The 20,419-nt window shown below is 41.4% G+C and overlaps 1 protein-coding gene across 4 annotated transcripts; it reads right to left on the bottom strand.

Annotated features, from left to right (window-relative positions):
* Positions 1–93: 93 nt before the first annotated feature.
* LOC122055310 (myb-related protein 330-like) lies at positions 94–20,419 on the bottom strand. 4 transcript variants are annotated; one of them, XM_042616680.1, is made up of 4 exons: positions 20,261–20,419; positions 934–1,147; positions 718–847; positions 94–626 (listed from the first exon to the last, which is right to left on the bottom strand). In XM_042616680.1, the coding sequence occupies exons 1-4, from the start codon at positions 20,273–20,275 to the stop codon at positions 311–313; spliced, it is 675 nt and encodes a 224-aa protein (XP_042472614.1). In that variant the 5' UTR covers positions 20,276–20,419; the 3' UTR covers positions 94–310. The 4 variants fall into 4 exon arrangements, with proteins under 4 accessions (XP_042472614.1, XP_042472617.1, XP_042472616.1 ...); XM_042616683.1 differs by having other exon boundaries at positions 96–626; positions 934–1,157; positions 20,261–20,396; XM_042616682.1 differs by having other exon boundaries at positions 96–626; positions 934–1,164; positions 20,261–20,393.

The raw sequence follows: 20,419 nt of genomic DNA, 5'->3' as shown, positions 1-20,419 counted from the left end.
AGAGCGATCATTGATAACGACTTAAAGTTAATAGTGCGTGAGAATTGAATAAGGTGCAACAATTAACTACTAAGAACATGTCTGATGCAGTCAATGAGTTTCTGGTTATAAACAAACACTGCTATAAACACCAGCAGCTACCAAACTTGCCAAAACATTTCAATGCAGCATGATTGGTACAATTACAAATTAGGATTGATTTAACTAAAGAATCATATTTTTCTAGCTTGATAAGATAACTAATCCTTATCACCTCTTAGCCAATCATACAGTTTTTAATCAAACAAAAAAAAATTAACAGGTCATGTAGCTAAGCTTGCTGCCTTTCTTCCAATGGCAGATATTGGTCATAACTTGTGCCGCAGCTACATGCCTCGCTCCCACGGAAACCAAGATGGTAACAGAAGCAAATTATTCGTAGTCGATTGTCAGACTGTGGTGCAATTGCCAGTGGCATGATTTGCCGGTCACAAGAGAGTGCAGAGTGATCTGAGCTGCCGTCAAGCGGCAGGTGAGTCTTGGGGTTGAGCCCTCGGGCGATGAGCTTGCGCTTTATGCGTGTGTTCCAGTAGTTCTTGATCTCGTTGTCGGTCCTCCCAGAGAATTGCCCAGCGATGACTGACCATCTGTGAACGCAAACCAACTAACTGTGATCTTAAACTGAGTGACTCTGAAAGATTGAGGTTTTGAAATTGTAGAACCAAATATTGTGCATACTTGTTGCCGATGATGCTGTGGAGCTTGATGATGAGCTCGTCCTCTTCCTCAGTGAAGTTGCCACGCTTGAGGTCTGGCCGAAGGTAGTTGATCCACCGGAGCCGGCAACTCTTGCCGCACCTTTGAAGCCCTGCAATTTAAGCACTAACCTGAAGGAATCAATTATCATACAACACCAGAACTAGGAAGAGAATTAATAGCCGGAAATTCCTGGACCTGCTGCTTTAGGAAGAGATCTCCAGCAGCCTTCGCCATAAGCTCTGATGTAGGAAATCAATAGCTGGTCCTCCTCCTTCGTCCATGCTCCTCGGTTGGTGTGTGCCTTCTCGCAGCAAGGAGACCTGCCCATGGTTGATGTGCACAAAGAGGAGTTCCTGCTTCCTTTATATCGAAGAGAGGATGCTAGCAATCTCTGTTCCTTTTGTTGCCTCTGTTGATTCCTATTGACTGGTCAACTACTTGATCAATCTGTTGCAGTGCTTATTGGGGAACAGTATTTTAAAATTAGACTGGGCAGGCCGGATCAACTTAGAATTAGAGATCACGTCATTCATATAATCTAGTGTATAAATTTAAATTGAGTGAAGAAATCACAAACTAAGGAGTTTACCAATTCATTTGCAAGATAGTTTCCAAAAGAACTAACTGATTGAGATCAGGGACATAAAAAGGAGAGTTATTTGCCACTAGGCGACCAACCCACCAACTTCATTGAATGTTTCTACTTTGTTTCAAGTAATAACATGATCCTGTCTGATGCATACAAGTAACGCTAGTGCCCTATTGACCAGGGAAATTCTGATTCAGTGAATATCCAGTAGGAGAAAGGTTAGCTCCTAAAACTCAACCACTAACTACTTAGCCGCCATGGTTATTGATGAGGTCTGACTTTGAAGGGTGCTGAATGTGAGTCGAAGTCAGAGTCAGAGATGAAGTCAGAAGGTCAGGTCGACTTCTGAAAGGTATGGCACTTGAATGGACTTGGATGAAAAACTAGCTATGCTTAGAGTGCAGTAATAGGAGTTGGTCATGCATTAATCAGGAAGTATTGAATTTGAGAAATTTGCCAGTGTGAGTGAAAACCACTTGGATGAGAGTAAAGAGTAGGTAAACTACTATGAGCAAAATCTGGCACTGGTTAAATGCATTTAATGAAATTGAGAGTATGCTGATAGATTGGTAGGCCAGTCAACATTATGATCATAAATAAGCTTGCTTCCGAACGTAGAACAGGAGATAGTAAAAGAACATATTCAAGGGTGGAAAGAGAGGAATGATTACCTTCTCATCAAAACTTCAAAGTGCTCCAAGATCCCTGCTCCAGAAGCTGATACTTTTTTGATTAAATAATAATAATAATAATAATAATAATTGGTACATTAATAGGTGAAAGTGCAATAAGAAGTGCTGCTCCTGCTTGCTTTGGAATAATATGCGGTAGAAAATAATCAAATCTTTCCTTTTTTTTGGAGAGTCAATCAAATCACAGGTGAAAAAGCATATAACTAATTGATTTGATTGAGAATAATTTATTCTGTCTCAAGACGGCCAAAGAGGTGTGGGATGCGGCTCAGAAGATGTATTCCGATCTAGGCAATACTTCTCAGATTTTTGAACTATGATTGAAGTTGAAAGATTTGAAACAACGTTCAAATTCTATGACATAGTACTTCTCTAATCTTCAAGATTTTCAGCAGGAACTTGATCTATTCTTTGAAGAAGATTCAACGTGCAGTAGTGTCAAAATTTGCCGCAATATTGAAAAGGAGCGTATATTTGATTTTTTTTTTTGCCGGTCTTAATCGTAATTTGGATGAGGTACACAGATGCATTGCTGCTTGTGAACGATTTCCATCTCCTAAAGAAGCACTCACGGAAGTCGGGCGAGAAGAAGTCCATTGTAAGGTCATGCTTACTAATGAGTTTATTGCACCACAATCCATTACCGCAGACATTTCAGCTTTGGTTTCCACAAAAAATTCGGCACCAAATCAACGTCAAAATAAACGCCTTTGGTGTGAACACTGCAACCGACCAGGCCACTCTAAGGATAAATGCTAAGGATACTCTAACGATAAATGCTAGGAAATATATGGGAAACCATCAAATTGACAACCACGGAAAAAGAATGAAGATCGTGGGTTTCAAACTCAATCAAGCCAAGAAAAACCTTTTGTCTCCGATGTTCCTGCTCCCTACAAGGCTACAACAAAGAAAAGTTGAACAATATGTTGGAGCAATCAAGGTGCTCTAAGTTTTGATGTTTGGGCAAAAATTTAAGTTAATGAGAGTCCAAGTGTGATCTTGGCAAAGGAGAAAGTCCAAGGGTGAGTCTTGGCGGTGTAAGTCCAAGGATGAGTCTTGGCGGTGTAAGTCCAAGTGTGACTTAGCAATGGATGAAGTCCCGGAGATGCAGCCTCTTGGCAATGGAAGACCCAACAACAATGACAAGACCGATGGAAGCTCCATAAGACAATGCGTGAAAGATAGGGAGACATCCGAGGGACGCAAGGTTGATGGAGGAGGTTAGAAGACAGTTACTGTAGCGTTACTGTAACAGTCGACTGATATTTCATCAGTCGACTAGTATCTGTTGGTGCGGTTAGCACTAACGATTTAACTAAGATTTTGATGAATGACAAATCAGGTTAAGTTAGGTTTGTCGTTATCTAACACTTTGATCGAGTGTACAGGCTAAGTCCAGACAGGTCGACGGGACGGGCTGACCGGATGTCTGGCACGAAGTCCAAGCGGATCGACGGCCTGACCGGACGCTTAACACGAAGTCCAAATGGGTCGAAGGGCTGACCGGACATTTAGCACGAAGTCCAGTTAGGTCGACGGGCTAACCGGATAGCTGGCGAGAAGTCTAAACGAGTCGAAGGGCTGACCGGACGTCTGGCAGGTGAGTAAAGGTAAGTCACTGGAAGGAAGTGACTGTGAGGACGCGTTCCCGGGAAGGGAACATTAGGCGTCAATCGGCTTATATCCATTTCGGATATCTAAGTCGAGATCGTGACTAGATTCCGGTCTCGGAAAGACGGAATCTAAGTCATACTCTTGATATTGAATTTATAAACTGTGTTAACACTTTGTTTAGCAGGATACATATTATATATTTGCCTCAGGCTAACCTTGTCTTGCAGGAGAAGGAATTTCTGGAGAAAGGTGGTCCGGGCGCCCGGAGGGGATTCGGGCGCCCGGAAGGCAATTTCTATCCTGATCGCGGCGTTGACACGTGGAGCTCGCTAGTTGGACCTGCTATGTCACACCAGGGCGCCCGGAAGGGATCCGGAGCGCCCCGAGCCTCATATAAAAGGAGGGTTAGAGGTGGAGCCTAAGAACAACAACTGGCAAGAAGATCTTCTACCGCTTGCTCTGCGACGCTAACGAAGCTCCGACAACACACCTTTTCCTTTTCGATTTATTCCTTTGTCGGTATTGCTTTTATTTTCATTAGCATTTTCTGTACTTAGTTTGTAATAATTTTTGAATTGCTAGTGATTGCCCACCGAAAGCACTTAACGAGTGCGGGCCTTGGAGTAGGAGTCGACACAGGCTCCGAACCAAGTAAAATTGGTCTGTGTTAGCATTGCTTACTTTTTCCGCTGCATTTAACTCTCTTTGAAAGAATTTTCGTAATCGATATTCCCCCCCCCCCCCCCCTCTATCGAAACATCACGATCCAACAATATCGAGCCGTTGGCTTGTAACGGTCGAAATCCACGAAAGCATTGGTAAGTATGACAATCGACTGGTGGTGAAAACATTGCTTGGATGTTTCCATCCGAGCTCTATTTAATGGAGCTCGGGATGCTTGAGCAAGGTGACGAAATTAGTGGTGATTAACCCTAATTAGAGTCTCCAAGTGTTCAAGTGATCTAGTGTGGTCCTTTACGAGTTGTGGTGAGGTTTCTCCACCCACAAGGCGCTATGCGAGCTAGCCGGAAGTTTTCCAAGGTGATCCACTGACGGATTGAGGTTTCCTCCACCTTACGGACACGCCGTGAAGTAAGAGCAAGTTATCTTTGAACCACGTAACCAAACGTGTTAAGGTTTGCTTAGTTTTCTTCTTTGTATTGTTTATGGTTTAGATTTATATTTGTTAGTATTTTGTTTTGTATTTCCGCTACATACTAACGAGTGTAGGAAGCGACGATTTGGATGATTAGCTATTCATCCCCTCTAGCCGGGCATCAGGGTCCCAACATAATATTGCAAATTCTTCGACCAAAGGCCCTCAATACATCTTCCACCTCTAATGTTGGCTCCTACTTCATGACTTAAACTGGTAAACTCAATTCATCCTTTCTTAAACATTCAACAACCCCTTGGATAATTGATCCTGGGCCTCTAACTATATGACAAGTGACTCAAGTAATTTTTTCTTCCTATTATCCCTATTCTTGCCAAACTACTGTAAGGATTGCTGATTGATCATTAACTATAGTTGCTGGCAGAGGCGATATTCGATTATCTCAGCACATCATTCTAAAATTTATTTTTCATGTACCTGCTCTAAAATGCTTTCTGATTTCGATAAGCAAAGTTACCCTTGATAATCAGTATTTTGTTAAATTCTTACCTTTCTCATGTCATTTTTAGGAACTACTATCGGGGAAGACAATTAGCAATGCCAGAATTCATGAAAGTCTTTATTACTTCAAGGAGAAAAAGAGTCAGTCTTTGGTGTCTCATGTTTTTTTTTGTTCTAGTGATAGGGAAATAATGTCTTGGCACTATCGTCTTAGTCATCCTAGTTTTGGTTGTTTGAAGCATTTGTTTCCATCATTGTTTACTAATAAAGATCTTTAATCTTTCAATTGTGAAGTGTGTCAACTAGCCAAGCATACTCGCACTCATTTCTCTCCCAAACGATATAAACCATCTACTCCTTTTTCACTAATTCATAATGATATTTGAGGTCTCTTATGAATTCACACCTCGTGGGAAAAGATGATTTATCTCATTTATTGATGATCATACACGGGTTACTCGGGTTTACCTTCTTAAAGACAAATCTAAAACCAATAATATCCTCAAAGCCTTCCACAAAATGATCCGGACCCAATTCTAAACAAATATCCAAATTATTCGAATCGATAATGGTAAAGAATATTTCAATGCCATTTTAGGTGACTATTTAGAGGAAAATAAAATTGTTAGTATAAGTCTTAAGAGTCATTCAAGAGTTGATTGATTTAGGACATATTGTATCATATTTTATTAACAAAAAGTAATAGTTATTATATTTACTTCATATCTCTGCTATATGAATAAGTATAATAATATCTTAGGGTAGTAGGTTCTAGTCTACAACATAACAATTGGTTGAATTGATAGTAGAAGCTTGTAGATATATATAGACACTACTCTTAACTATTCCTAATCAAGCATTAATATGCAAAAACAATATTAATGTGTTGAGGTTAGCATGTAGATCAATTGATGACTTAATCTCACAAGTCATGGATATGAGATATCAAGTTAACATATGAGTATATATTAGAGAATATGTACTGAATTGACCTGCCATGAGATATTTCATGGATCGTTATATGAGTGTCATAAACATTCTCATAGTAACTATTGATATGAATAATCCTTAGACCCGAAGTCACTACGGTTCCCTACATAAGGAGTTGTGTACTTTGATATCGGTAAACGCCATCTGTAACAAGGTAGACTATAAAGTCGATCACTGGGTATGCAATAAATTATGCGAAGGGATGTGAGTGATATATATGAGATCTATCTCTTTCTTCCATATGACGAAAGTGATATCTGTAGGCCTCTTGATTAAGTAGGATGTATGACCATGCTCAAATTAGTCGATATGAGATATTGAGCTTATTTAATTGAGTGTATCTACTTAGGAATCAAGAAACACAAAGATTGATAAGAGAATGACACGGTCTATGCCTCATTGATCAATCTAGATATCAAAGATAGAAGGGTCAAGTCATAGAAGATAATAGACATAGAAAGGTTAGGTCGGATCTCGGCATTTTAGTTACTTGAATAGCAATGATGCATTACTAGATATCACTCATTGTTTATGTATCTAAAATAGTTTTAAATACATTGCCAATGTTACGAGAGTCTGTTGTGTCACACACAAAGAACATGTTAATTTAGAGATAGGTTTAATTTAGTTTGACTAAATTATTATGGGCTTAAGATTGTTGGGTTATTCATTGTGTTAGACTCATTAGGTTGGATTGAGTCTAGATTCATTGTGTAAAATACCGAAAATAGGCGAGTATTGGTAAGAGAATTTTTCGGAATTTTTGAAAATTTTCTGGGAATTTTTCGGAGATCGTATGGATGAGTTTACGGGGATAAAACTGGGCCCCGGGAAAACATGTTTAAGGTAACCCATTTAAGTGAGGAAAAGTTATTTTTCTTTTCCTTTTTATTTGCTTTTTCTTTTACTCTTATTTCTTTCCTCTTCCGTGCGTGCCCTAATCCTTGACGCCGTCTCCTCTTAGCCGGCGCCGCACTTCCCCTCCTCCTCCATTTCTCTCTTCCTCCGCCGGTTCTCCCATTCCTCTTCCTCTCCTGGCCGACGTCGTTTGAGCCCTAGCCATCTTCTCGGTCGCGGCTTCTCCACTCGACGGCGTCGCCAACCGCAGTGTCGCCTGCCTCCTCCAGTCGCTGTGCCCTAGATTTTCTTGCTGCCGGCCGAGACTTCTTCCTGCACGATCCAGCGTAGCGACGCCAAGCGATTTCCGGCCGCCTCCTCTGTGCTCGTGCCTTTGCTAGTCACCGGCGCCTGTTGCCCCTCGCTGTGGAGACTAGCTTCCTCTCCTCTGCCGCCCCTCTTCTTGTTCTCTGCACTGTGCGCCGCCACCCTGGTTGACTCGGTTGCCCTAGATCGCTGGAAAACCAGAAGCTGGAGAAGATGACAACAAGCGCCAGTAATTTGACAGTGGGATTGAAGGTGAGAGTTTAGGATTTGGTTTTTGATTTTTTTGTGCTTGTTTCGTGTACTGCTGTGAGCAGCACTGTGTGGGATGGAATTTTTGTGCTAATTGAGAATGGTGGTCTTTGGTTGTAGAGTCTTGGTCACCAGCAGCGGCTACTCCTTTTGGCGACACTATCCCTAGTTGCGGATCAACAGCGGCTGTGAATTGAGGTATAGTGTAGTAAATTTTGATACATAATTAATTAGGGTTATGTATTGAATTAGGGATAATTGAATTTGGAGTGGATTGCTAATTTAGGGATATGGATTTGGTGGACAGCAGCCGTTGGAGTTCATATGAGTGGAATATATGGATCAGGACTGATTCTTGGAGGTAATTTGATCATGGTAATTTCGGCCTTGGATCAGTGGTGGTTTATCCCAATTTGGGTAAGTTACTATGGTTGATTATGCTCATGGCAAGTCCTAATTCGAATGTATTAGTTAGAATCGATTGAGGAGTTAAATGATCCAATTAGGGTTTATAATTGGATCTGGATTTTCGTTAGCTTCTCGAGGATTTGATTTAGCTAATTTATTTATATGTAATTAGCTAAATCCGGATACCATGTACACAGGACTTTGACGTGAGACGAGCATCTCGACGTTGGATTTGATCGGATTGGACATGCTTATTGGAGGCGGGTACCTCTTGACTTATCTTTTATGATATTGTCATTGGATATGTATAGTATTTTATAACTACATGCAATGAACATGTTTGCCTTTGGTATGTCACTGTTTGATATCCATAGCATGTTAGGTTTGTCACCTGTGGTGTATCCGTAATTATATCTCGTGATTTGTTGCCATGATTATCTTGTTACCATGAGTATCTTAGTTTCTAGAGTGACATACCATGCTTACTGAGGTTAGGACTAGGATTTGGATTGTTGTTTCGGCATGTGTATCTAGATTATCCGATACTTAGGTTTTTGGGCCATATCAGATTTGTGTACCTCTATTTGTATATCATATATGTTTAGACCCTGATTCTTTGATCTGTGTATATTGTTGGTACATATGCTATGGAAGAGGATATGATTTGGGTCTAGGTTGTTATACCTTAGAGGATTTGTATACCCTAGATCCGTGGATTTGACTTACCGATACTGTGGTACCCATATTATGTATATATGGATTTTTCTATGCTGATCGGGATATTCCATACTTATTATGTTCGGGACATAGGATTTTGATATTCTATCGACCTGTGTACTCTAGATCTTGGTATGTGACCATCGCTTTTACCCATTTTGTATGTATGGATATGGTTATGTTGATCCGTTTTTGCCATGCTTAGTGTCACGCATCATGCATGCTGTGCGATAGTCGACTCCATTGCACATCGCCAGTTACATGGATCTGCACACCACCACTCATGGGTTAGTGGTCGATTCGAGTGTGTGTTGCGGCGAGGACTTTGTTTGGCTCGTTGGTCCGCCACGTGGGTAGTGTGACACCGTGTTAGCCGTGAGATTCCTCCCGTCGTCGTGTCTGGGAGTTGAGAGCATTGAGCTCCCCATTTATGATTTGGGGTCACGGGGCGAGTACTCCGACAAAGTCCGTCCACTCGGTCCTCATCGAGGCGACGAGTGCACTTGTCACCCCCACTCGGTCTCGCCGTTTGTGTGTGAGATGACTAGCGTCAGGGGTGACCAGGACGCATCATTGACATCATATGCATTGATCATTTATTTCTTGTGATTGTGTTTTCTGCATTTATTTGGTGCATATGTTTGCATACAGGATTTAGGACACTTCGGTTTGACGACCCTTTTGTTTGGATAGGAGTTCTGGTGAGTCTGACTTCCTTAGTTACCTTCGGTTTTACATCTTTCCTAGATATATGATTAGGAAGTTGTATTCCATGTTTATTGTTGTTAGATATATCTTACTAGGCGTGTCTATTGGTATTATTGAGTTGTTGAACTCACCCCCGTGGACTCTATATTTTTCAGGTACCAGGTTGGTTTTGGTGTCGCTTGGAGTATCCTGTCTGTTGGTCCCCACGCCACATCAGAGGACTTATCGATTTCACGTATGTTTTGTTTGTTTATGTATCAGTTTGTTTAGCTCTGTACTCCGGTTTTGTTTTTGGAGTGTTGATGTCGTTATGTGGTATTTTGTATTTGTGTTTTGGTTTTTGTACAGCCGAGTGGGCTGCTTTATTTTTAACTGCGTGGTTGTGTCAGCCAGAGGCTGAATTTGATATTAACTGCGTGGTGTTTGTTTTCTTTTATTGTTATTATTCCAGCCGCATGTGGCTGAGGTATATAGTGCTTGTAGAAAAGTTTCAGATTGTCCGCCGTACAGGGGAGATGCTGCCGAAATTTCTTCGGACAGAGACTCCTCTGGGGCGTGACAATTTAGTGGTATCAGAGCAGGTATACGATACTTGCTATGTGTTCTGGATTTTCGAGATTTATCTGATACCAATTTATTTGGTATCAGAGATCGGCTTACGAGTTTTATATCCCGTGTTTTGGATTTCGTGTTTTAGTCTTCTTGATGTGATTTTTGGGACCTAGCAGCGGCAGGACATCTCCAAGCTATAGGAGGTATGTTGGTATACTGTTATCCTACATTTTTGTTAGTATATGCACTGTTGACTATTACTGTTTATGACCTGTATTAGCACTCTTTACTGGTACCTGTCTAGTTGATATAGCATATATTTTAGGTATTAGGTTAGTCACTGATCTTGATTGACCTTAATAGAGATTAAGGGTTACAGTTTCTGGTGATTTATCATATCATACACTGGTAGTTTTTAGCTTATGTTATTACCAGTTGGTTAGCAGATTGAGGCACATACCGGCCTCTGCTTTTATTAGCTGGGTAGTGGATAGTATTTATATCTTTATGATGACCTAGCCAGTAGTATACCATGTTATCTTAGTTAATTTCATCCGTAGATAATTGATTTACTTTTGTTGGATCGATCAGTAGAAGACTGATCTACGTTTGTCGACTTGGGTAGTCGTGGATGGATATACCTTAGTGATTGCCGAGGATTAGCGGACACTGGTTAAATTTGGATAGTCGATTACTGATTCATTGTTTTGGTTGATCCGATCAGTAGGGGATCGACTTACGCTATTTTATAAAAAAAATACTGATCTTTGGGTGACTCGTGTTTAGTTGGATATCTTAAGTATATTGGGTACATGACTTGTACGGACGGGGAAAGGACTGAATTAGCCATATACTATTGTCGGTTGGGTCAGTTGATAGAGGATCGATATATCCTATTCCATGGGTACTGTAATTTTAGACTGTTTGTACCTAATTGGATAACTTCGAAGATGGCATAGGGTTGGTGTGATAGATTGGATTAAATATGCTGATTATGCATATCTATGAAGTGTACATATGATTGTTATGAGTTGAAGGAGTTCTTTGATGGATAGTTCATTTGTGGATAGTGAGGTATTCCCATCTAGATATGGTTATTGTAGGTTTCTTGTGGATTATAGCTAATTAGTTAGCTATACGTGCCTGATTGACATATTGGAGGTGTTTTATTGATTTAAATCTGTGTTGTGGTATGTGCACATGGGTGTGAAAGTCATGTTGGAAGTATCTTGTCGACAACATCGGTGTTGTGATATATACATATGTGTTTGGTGTGGTATCTGAGGTATCTTGTTGATTATGTGTGATTTGTGAATGCACCTGGGTTTTAGTATGCCTTATTGGAAGTATACGTTGATTATACTCTTGGCATATGTGTATATATGTCAAGTGAGTGTTGTTTGAGGTGTATTGTCGATTATACCTATATTGATATGTGTACACGGGTTCGATATGCATTGTTGGAGGTATCACGGTGATTTATACCTATGATGTGAGTATTTTTGGTGTGTACTAATCGGAGGATTATGTCGATCATACATATGTTGTATGTGCACGTGTGTCAGATGTATGGTTGGTAGCATCATGATAATTTTACCTATGTTAAATGTAGAATATTAAATGTCTACATTATGATATTGGTCGTTTTACCCTGTCAACTAATTCTCCCATTAGTGGGTGACCGACCTACTAGGAGGATGATAGGGTTGACTATAGATTTGATTTGCTTACTGGGTGGTTATACCCTAGGCTAACCACAGTGATCTGTGGTAGAGAGATCTCATGCAGTCTCTAGCTAGATAGTTAGGTGCTTTGGACACTTATGTATTGTTGGTGGTGGAGCGTTGCTCCCACACATGTTATGGATTGTCTGTGGTGGAGCGTTGCTCCCACATATGGAGGATTTCTGGTGGTAGAGCGTTGCTCCCACATTTGTGGTATTTCGTGTGATGGAGCGTTGTTCTCACACTAGAGGATCTTTTCCTTGGTGATTTATGTTATTAGTGGGTGACCAGATCTGTTTATTGTTGAGGATCTTATGGTTAGGAATGTCTGTGATACAGACATGATATGTCTTGGTTTTACCATTAGAGCTTACGGAGCCCTAGATGTTGTCATGGACTCGATGATTTGGGTATCCCTAGAATGTTTGGATCGGTTTCCATTGTCGTTGTTGACGATATTGTGATTTATTACGGATCTGAGGTGAGTCAAGTACACCACCTTCGCATAGATCTAGAGATGATTCGATGAGAACATCTATATGTGAATATCAGTAATGCTGATTTGGTTGTCTTCTGTGAGATGTTTGAGACATACGGTCACCAGTAGAAGTATACCGTGGTTCCACAAGAGATCGAGGTTATTACCGTTGGAAGTAGACGGAGTCGATATAAGAGGCTCGCAACTTCCTTTGTTTGGCTCGATATTTCTGGAGATACGTTGAGGGTTTCTCACGGATTGCTATGCTACTTACACGCCTGATCAGGAAAGGCGTGAAGTTCACTTGGACTGAGGTTTGCAAGACCAGCTTATAGGAGCTGAAGCGGGGTTTAGTGTTGGCTCCGATTTTTGGTTGTACCTTCTAGAGAGGATGAATTCGTGCTCTATACCGACGCATCTCTACTGGGTTTGGACGCTGTTTTGATGCAGCACGATAGAGTAGTCTCCTATGCTTCTCGTCGGTTGAAGAAGCATGAGAAGAACTACCCTGTACATGATCTGAAGCTTGTCGCTATTATTTTTGCCATGAAGATTTGGCGACATTATTTATATGACGTTACATTTGAGATTCTCACTGACCATAAGAGTCTCAAATATCTGTTTTACTTAGAAGGAACCTAATCTCAGACAGAGGAGGTGGATGAAGTTCCTGAAGGATTTTGATTGTATCATTAGCCATCATTTGGGGAAAAGCTAATGTAGTTGTCGTTGTACTTAGACGGAAGTCTAAAGGGACTTTAGCTTGCCACGGAGTTGTGGTCACAGACTTGATTCAGGGCTTCTCCGAGTTAGACCTTGAGGAGAAGGGACAGACAGAGCAGGGTATTATTGTTACCAGGGTTGCTCAGTCGTCGATCAGAACAGGATTAGAGAGCCCTAGGCTGCTGATCAGTATTTATAGTTTATTTGCAGCCGGATAGTTTCCGAGCAGCAGACCGAGTTCACACGAGACGAGGAGGGTGTTATACACTTTCGAGGCAGATTATGCGTACTCCAGTCTCATCCGGTCTTATGGAAGTTACTTCCGAAGGTTCATCGCTCATGATTTGCTGTCCACCCTGGTGGTACCCGTATGTACCCAGAAATTTGAGGTGTTTCTGTTGGTGGAACGACATGAAGGGAGACATCGCGAATTTTGTAGCTAGATGTCTTGTCTGTCAGCAAGTGAAGGCCGAGCACCAGAGACCTGTCGGTTTATTTCAGCGGATTTCTATTCCTGAGTGGAAGTGGGATCACATTACCATGGACTTTGTGATAGGGTTGCCGAGGACACGACGAGGACATGACGCGATTTGGGTAATTGTTGATTAATTAACCAAATACGTGCACTCGTTAGCGATCCGGAAGATTGATTTCCTGGATCGATTGGTAGATCTATTTTGCCGGGAGATCATCAGATCACGTGATGTTCTGTTGACTATTATTTCGGATAGAGATCCCGTTTCACGTTGTGATTGTGACAAAGTCTGCAGCAGGCCTTGGGCACGCAGCTCTGTTTTAGTACAACTTTCCATCCGCAGACAGATGGACAGTTAGAGCGGACTATTCAGACTCTAGAGGACTTGTTGAGGTCTTGTGTATTGGATTTTGGAGGCAGTTGGGAGGACCATTTGCCATGGGTAGAGTTCGTCTACAACAACGGTTTGCATTCGGCTATTCAAATGCCACTGTTTGAAGCGTTGTATGGTAGGCCTTGTCGGACACCCATCCTTTAGGATGAGGTTGGAGAGGCCCAGTTATTGGGACTTCATCGAGCTCAGCGTGAGGCAGAGTTGATCCGTGCTACTAGACCGGAAAGAGCGTCAGTTGCGGAACAAGACTATCCGGCTGGTTGATGTCGGATGACAGCATCATATAGACGAGGAGGCAACTTGGGAGCTCGAGGATATTATGCGAGCACGATACCCCATCTTTTCACTTGAGGTGTGTGATATTATTTACCGTTCAGCATTTTATACTCTTTACCTGTTGTTAGTATTTGCTGATAGTAGATAACGAAATTTGGGGACCAAATTTTTATTAGTGGGGGAGAATGTAAAATACCGAAAATAGGCGAGTATTGGTAAGAGAATTTTTCGGAATTTTTGAAAATTTTCTGGGAATTTTTCGGAGATCGTATGGATGAGTTTACGGGGATAAAACTGGGCCCCGGGAAAACATGTTTAAGGTAACCCATTTAAGTGAGGAAAAGTTATTTTTCTTTTCCTTTTTATTTGCTTTTTCTTTTACTCTTATTTCTTTCCTCCTCCGTGCGTGCCCTAATCCTTGACGCCGTCTCCTCTTAGCCGGCGCCGCACTTCCCCTCCTCCTCCATTTCTCTCTTCCTCCGCCGGTTCTCCCATTCCTCTTCCTCTCCTGGCCGACGTCGTTTGAGCCCTAGCCATCTTCTCGGTCGCGGCTTCTCCACTCGACGGCGTCGCCAACCGCAGTGTCGCCTGCCTCCTCCAGTCGCTGTGCCCTAGATTTTCTTGCTGCCGGCCGAGACTTCTTCCTGCACGATCCAGCGTAGCGACGCCAAGCGATTTCCGGCCGCCTCCTCTGTGCTCGTGCCTTTGCTAGTCACCGGCGCCTGTTGCCCCTCGCTGTGGAGACTACCACAGCCGACGCCGATCACCGACCACAGGAGCTCCAGCGCCGCACCGTGCCCTAGCTTCCTCTCCTCTGCCGCCCCTCTTCTTGTTCTCTGCACTGTGCGCCGCCACCCTGGTTGACTCGGTTGCCCTAGATCACTGGAAAACTAGAAGCTGGAGAAGATGACAACAAGCGCCAGTAATTTGACAGTGGGATTGAAGGTGAGAGTTTAGGATTTGGTTTTTGATTTTTTTGTGCTTGTTTCGTGTACTGCTGTGAGCAGCACTGTGTGGGATGGAATTTTTGTGCTAATTGAGAATGGTGGTCTTTGGTTGTAGAGTCTTGGTCACCAGCAGCGGCTACTCCTTTCGGCGACACTATCCCTAGTTGCGGATCAACAGCGGCTGTGAATTGAGGTATAGTGTAGTAAATTTTGATACATAATTAATTAGGGTTATGTATTGAATTAGGGATAATTGAATTTGGAGTGGATTGCTAATTTAGGGATATGGATTTGGTGGACAGCAGCCGTTGGAGTTCATATGAGTGGAATATATGGATCAGGACTGATTCTTGGAGGTAATTTGATCATGGTAATTTCGGCCTTGGATCAGTGGTGGTTTATCCCAATTTGGGTAAGTTACTATGGTTGATTATGCTCATGGCAAGTCCTAATTCGAATGTATTAGTTAGAATCGATTGAGGAGTTAAATGATCCAATTAGGGTTTATAATTGGATCTGGATTTTCGTTAGCTTCTCGAGGATTTGATTTAGCTAATTTATATGTAATTAGCTAAATCTGATACTATGTTCACAGGACTTTGACGCGAGACGAGCATCTCGACGTTGGATTTGATTGGATTGGACCTGCTATTTGGAGGCGGGTACCTCTTGACTTATCTTTTATGATATTGTCATTGGATATGTATAGTATTTTATAACTACATGCAATGAACATGTTTGCCTTTGGTATGTCACTGTTTGATATCCATAGCATGTTAGGTTTGTCACCTGTGATGTATCCGTAATTATATCTCGTGATTTGTTGCCATGATTATCTTGTTACCATGAGTATCTTAGTTTCTAGAGTGACATACCATGCTTACTGAGGTTAGGACTAGGATTTGGATTGTTGTTTCTGGCCTGTGTATCTAGATTATCTGATACTTAGGTTTTTGGGCCATATCAGATTTGTGTACCTCTATTTGTATATCATATATGATTCGGGTGTTTAGACCCTGATTCTTTGATCTGTGTATATTGTTGGTACATATGCTATGGAAGAGGGATATGATTTGGGTCTAGGTTGTTATACCTTAGAGGACTTGTATACCCTAGATCCGTGGATTTGACTTACTGATACTGTGGTACCCATATTATGTATATATGGATTTTCTATCTTGATCGGGATATTCCATACTTATTATGTTCGGACATAGGATTTTGATATTCTATCCGACTGTGTACTCTAGATCTGGTATGTGACCATCGCTTTACGACCCATTTTGTATGTATGGATATGGTTATGTTGATCGGTTTTGCCATGCTTAGTGTCACGCATCATGATTGCATCTTTGTGCGATAGTCGACTCCATTGTTGTTGAGCACATCGCCAGTTACATGGATCTGCACACACCACCACTCGTGGGTTAGTGGTCGATTCTGTGTGTTGCGGCGAGGGACTTTGTTTCGCTACGTTGGTCCGCCGTGGGTAGTGTGACAACGTGTTAGCCGAGATTCCTCCCGTCGCCATCGTGTCTGGGAGTTGAGAGCATTGAGCTCCCCATTTATGATTTGGGGTCACAGGGAGTACTCCGACAAAGATCCCGCCCACTCGGTCACCATCGGAGCGACGACAGAGTGCAGTTGTCACTACCCACCGGTCTCGCCATTTGTGTGTGAGATGGTGACGACTGCTGGCGTCAGGGTGACCAGTCATTGACATCATACGCATTGATGCATTTATTTCTTGTGATTGTGTTTCATTTGGTTGGATCGTATGTTTGACATCATGATTTAGGCACTCGGTTTGACGACCCTTTGTTTGGATAGAGTTCCCGGTGAGTACTGACTTCCTTAGTTACCTTTCGCTTTACATCTTTCCTAGATATATGATTAGGAAGTCGTATTCCATGTTTATTATTGTTAGATATATCTTACTAGGCATGTCTATTGGTATTCATGAGTTGTTGAACTCACCCCGTGGACTCTATATTTTTGTACCGGGTTATTTATGGTGTCGCTTGGAGTATCCTGTCTGCTGGTCCCCACGTCACATCAGAGGACTTATCGATTTCACGTATGTTTTGTTTGTTTATGTATCAGTTTGTTTAGCTCTGTACTCCGGTTTTGTTTTTGGAGTGTTGATGTCGTTATGTGGTATTTTGTATTTGTTGTTGGTTGTGTAAGCCTAGCCGGCTAGCAGTTTTGTGTTTTGGTTTTGGTACAGCCGAGTAGGCTGCTTTATTTTTAACGGCGTGGTTGTGTCAGCCAGAGGCTGAATTTGATATTAACTGCGTGGTGTTTGTTTTCTTTTATTGTTATTATTCCAGCCGCATGTGGCTGAGGTATATAGTGCTTGTAGAAAAGTTTCAGATTGTCCGCCGTACAGGGGAGATGCTGCCGAAATTTCTTCGGACAGAGACTCCTCTGGGGCGTGACACATTGAGTTAGACTCAATTAAATCCACTCATTGAAGAAGAAAGATCAAAAGACAATGATGGTTAATTTGGATTAATTATGCATTAATAAGAGGAAGATCAAAGAGCAAAAACCCTTGGTATTCATTGGATGAATATAAAAAGATTTTTGACGTTGTATTTTATACATGAGACTTATTATCTTCTTCTTTCTCTTCTTCTTGGCCAAAACTTCCTGGAGGGGTTGTTGAGGTTGTTTCTTCTCCAAGTCGTGAGCTCGTGAGACAAACGGGAGAACGTATTCGTATGGATACCATAGAGACGCGAACACTTGATCGAGCTGAGATATGCATCCAAAGAAAAGTTGTTGGGAGTTCGTGTTTACGCAACAAAGGTAGAACTCTCAATTCAACTAGTATACAATTTCCTTCGCATGGATCTTCAGGAAAGAATCTTAATAAAATTCTGTTGCGCTTGTCTTGTTTTACACTCAAGATCCTAACAGAAATTGCTCTTCAAAGCTCTTGTGTCATTACTCCGCAAAAAAATGGAGTTTCTAAACGTTAAAAACGTCATTTGCCGGATGTTGCCCAAGTCCTTATGTTCACCATGCATGTTCCAAAATATTTATGGGGCGATGTAATCCTCACTGCTGCGTATCTTATCAGTCGTCTCCCTAGTCGCGCCATAAACTTTGTCACACCTTTCTCTCTTCTCATCCAAACATATCTATAAATTTTCAGCTCCAATAATCTACTTTTGAAGCCATTTGGATGTATAGCCTTTTGTGCATATCCATGCCCATAAGCACAACAGACTTTGACCCTCGAGCCCTTAAAACTTTCTTTGTTGGGTATTCTATTACTAAAAAGGTTATCGGTGTTATTGCCCACGCACAAAGAAGACATATGTTACTTGTGATGTTACCTTTTTTGAAGGTACCCCATATTTCTCGCAAGAGGAGAAGGATGATTAAGTTTTGAAGTTGGTGGAAGAGGAAACCAGAGTGTGCCACGGCCTGGCCGTGTCACACCACGACCGTGGTGATTTCCAAAGCTCGACATGGCCTGGCCGTGTCACAACACAGGGCCTTGGTGCCAGCTGTGACAACCATGGAACATCCTCAAATGATGATGAAGATACCTTTGGACACCACACCTCCCTCCATGTCTGATCCTATCCAAGTTGGTCCTCAAATTATTAGAACAAGGGGAGTATCGAGTTAAAATCCATATCCTGATTTATTCAAGAAGAAAAACTTCTCAAGCTAATGAAGAAATTGTGAATTCTAGTCACAGCCAAGAAGATGAATCGATGGTAGAATCCTTTAACGAGTCAGTTACATTTTTCGATCTTGATATATCAATTGCATTAAAAAAGGGTGTCCGATTCGTACCAAATATCCCATTACCAACTTTATCTCCTATTCTAATTTATCTTTCACATTTCGTGCTTTCTCTTCAAAATTGTCTAGTGAATTAATACCTAGGCCGGCCATGGAGGCATTACCTATTCCTGAATGGAAGACGGTTGTTCTTGAAGAAATGCATGCTCTCGAACAGTATAATATATGGGATTTGGTGGAATTACCACAAGGGAAAAGTGTCTTGATTGCCAATGGATTTTCACGAACAAGTACAAGGCTGATGACCAGAGGCTTTACTCAAACATGGGATTGATTACACTAAGACTTTTGCTCCTGTCGCCAAACTTAATACTATCAGAATTCTTTTATCATTGACGGCTAATCTAGATTGGTCATTTCATCAACTTGATATAAAAAATACTTTCCTCAATAATGGAGAGCTTGAATAAGAGGTTTATATGAATCAACCTCTAGGATTTGAAGAAAATTTGGGTAATAAAAAAGTATGCAAGCTCAACAAATCTCTCTATGGTTTAAAATAATCACCTCGTGCCTAATTCGATCGATTCGCCAATGTAATCAAGAACTTTAGATATATTTAGGGATAAACAGATCATACACTACTTGTGAAACACTCTGGTTGAGGAAAAATCACCATTCTTATAGTGTATGTTGATGATAGACATTAAAAAATTAGAAGAAATCAAGGAAACTGGTATGTTGGGATGTAAGCCACGTAACACACCAATTGAACTCGAGAATAAGAGAAAAATATTTGAAGGAAACTCCGTTGACAAAGATAATTATCAGGGACTTATTGGAAAACTCATCTATCTCCCATATACATGCCCAGATATTGCCTTTGCAGTTAGTCAAGTAAGTCAATATATGGGTGAGAATAATATTGGAAACTCCCAGATGTATAAAAGTGTATCCGTTGTTCATGAATAATATGGGTGAGAATATTTTTTACATGTCCTTTGTTCAATTTGATTTTCATGTATGCTTGAGTTAGTATTCATACACTCACATCCATGAACCACACTTGCACACAAGCTCATGCCCTCATCCCGATCAATCTTTACACCATCGGTAGAAAAATTTTAGACCTTAATTTCTTATTGGCTCATGTAATTAGTTTTGAAGCGCCTATACATGAAATAGTCTGTTTCATGCTCCAATTTAATCACTTGATTACAAAAACTAATTTCAACTGCCCAATACTCCAAATCCCGGTCATGCAAGTAGCTTGATATGATATCATCATACTCACTAACAATGCTAATGATAAACTGTAATTGCTATTGCCATCTAATCGTCGATTTACACAGTAGATCCGATTTATGGACTTCAGTTTACATACAGGAGCGAATTAACGAAAAATTAACTTGAACAAGAAAAGGTAAAGAAGCGTAAACCTGGAGTTGCGTCATCCCCAAATCAAATCTTTCGCCGACTTCACATTTGCAGGATCCGCACCGGTTCGACTCGAAGAGCCCGCGTCCGCCAGCGCCTCGGTCGTCGTTGTCGAGGGGAAGAGAGTTGGGCGAAAGGAAGGAGCAGTCGCCCTTCCTGGG

Source organism: Zingiber officinale, chromosome 3B (genome assembly GCF_018446385.1).
Source record: "Zingiber officinale cultivar Zhangliang chromosome 3B, Zo_v1.1, whole genome shotgun sequence".
NCBI classification, from domain to species: domain Eukaryota; kingdom Viridiplantae; phylum Streptophyta; class Magnoliopsida; order Zingiberales; family Zingiberaceae; genus Zingiber; species Zingiber officinale.
This window is presented reverse-complemented; position numbering and strand designations above follow the sequence as displayed.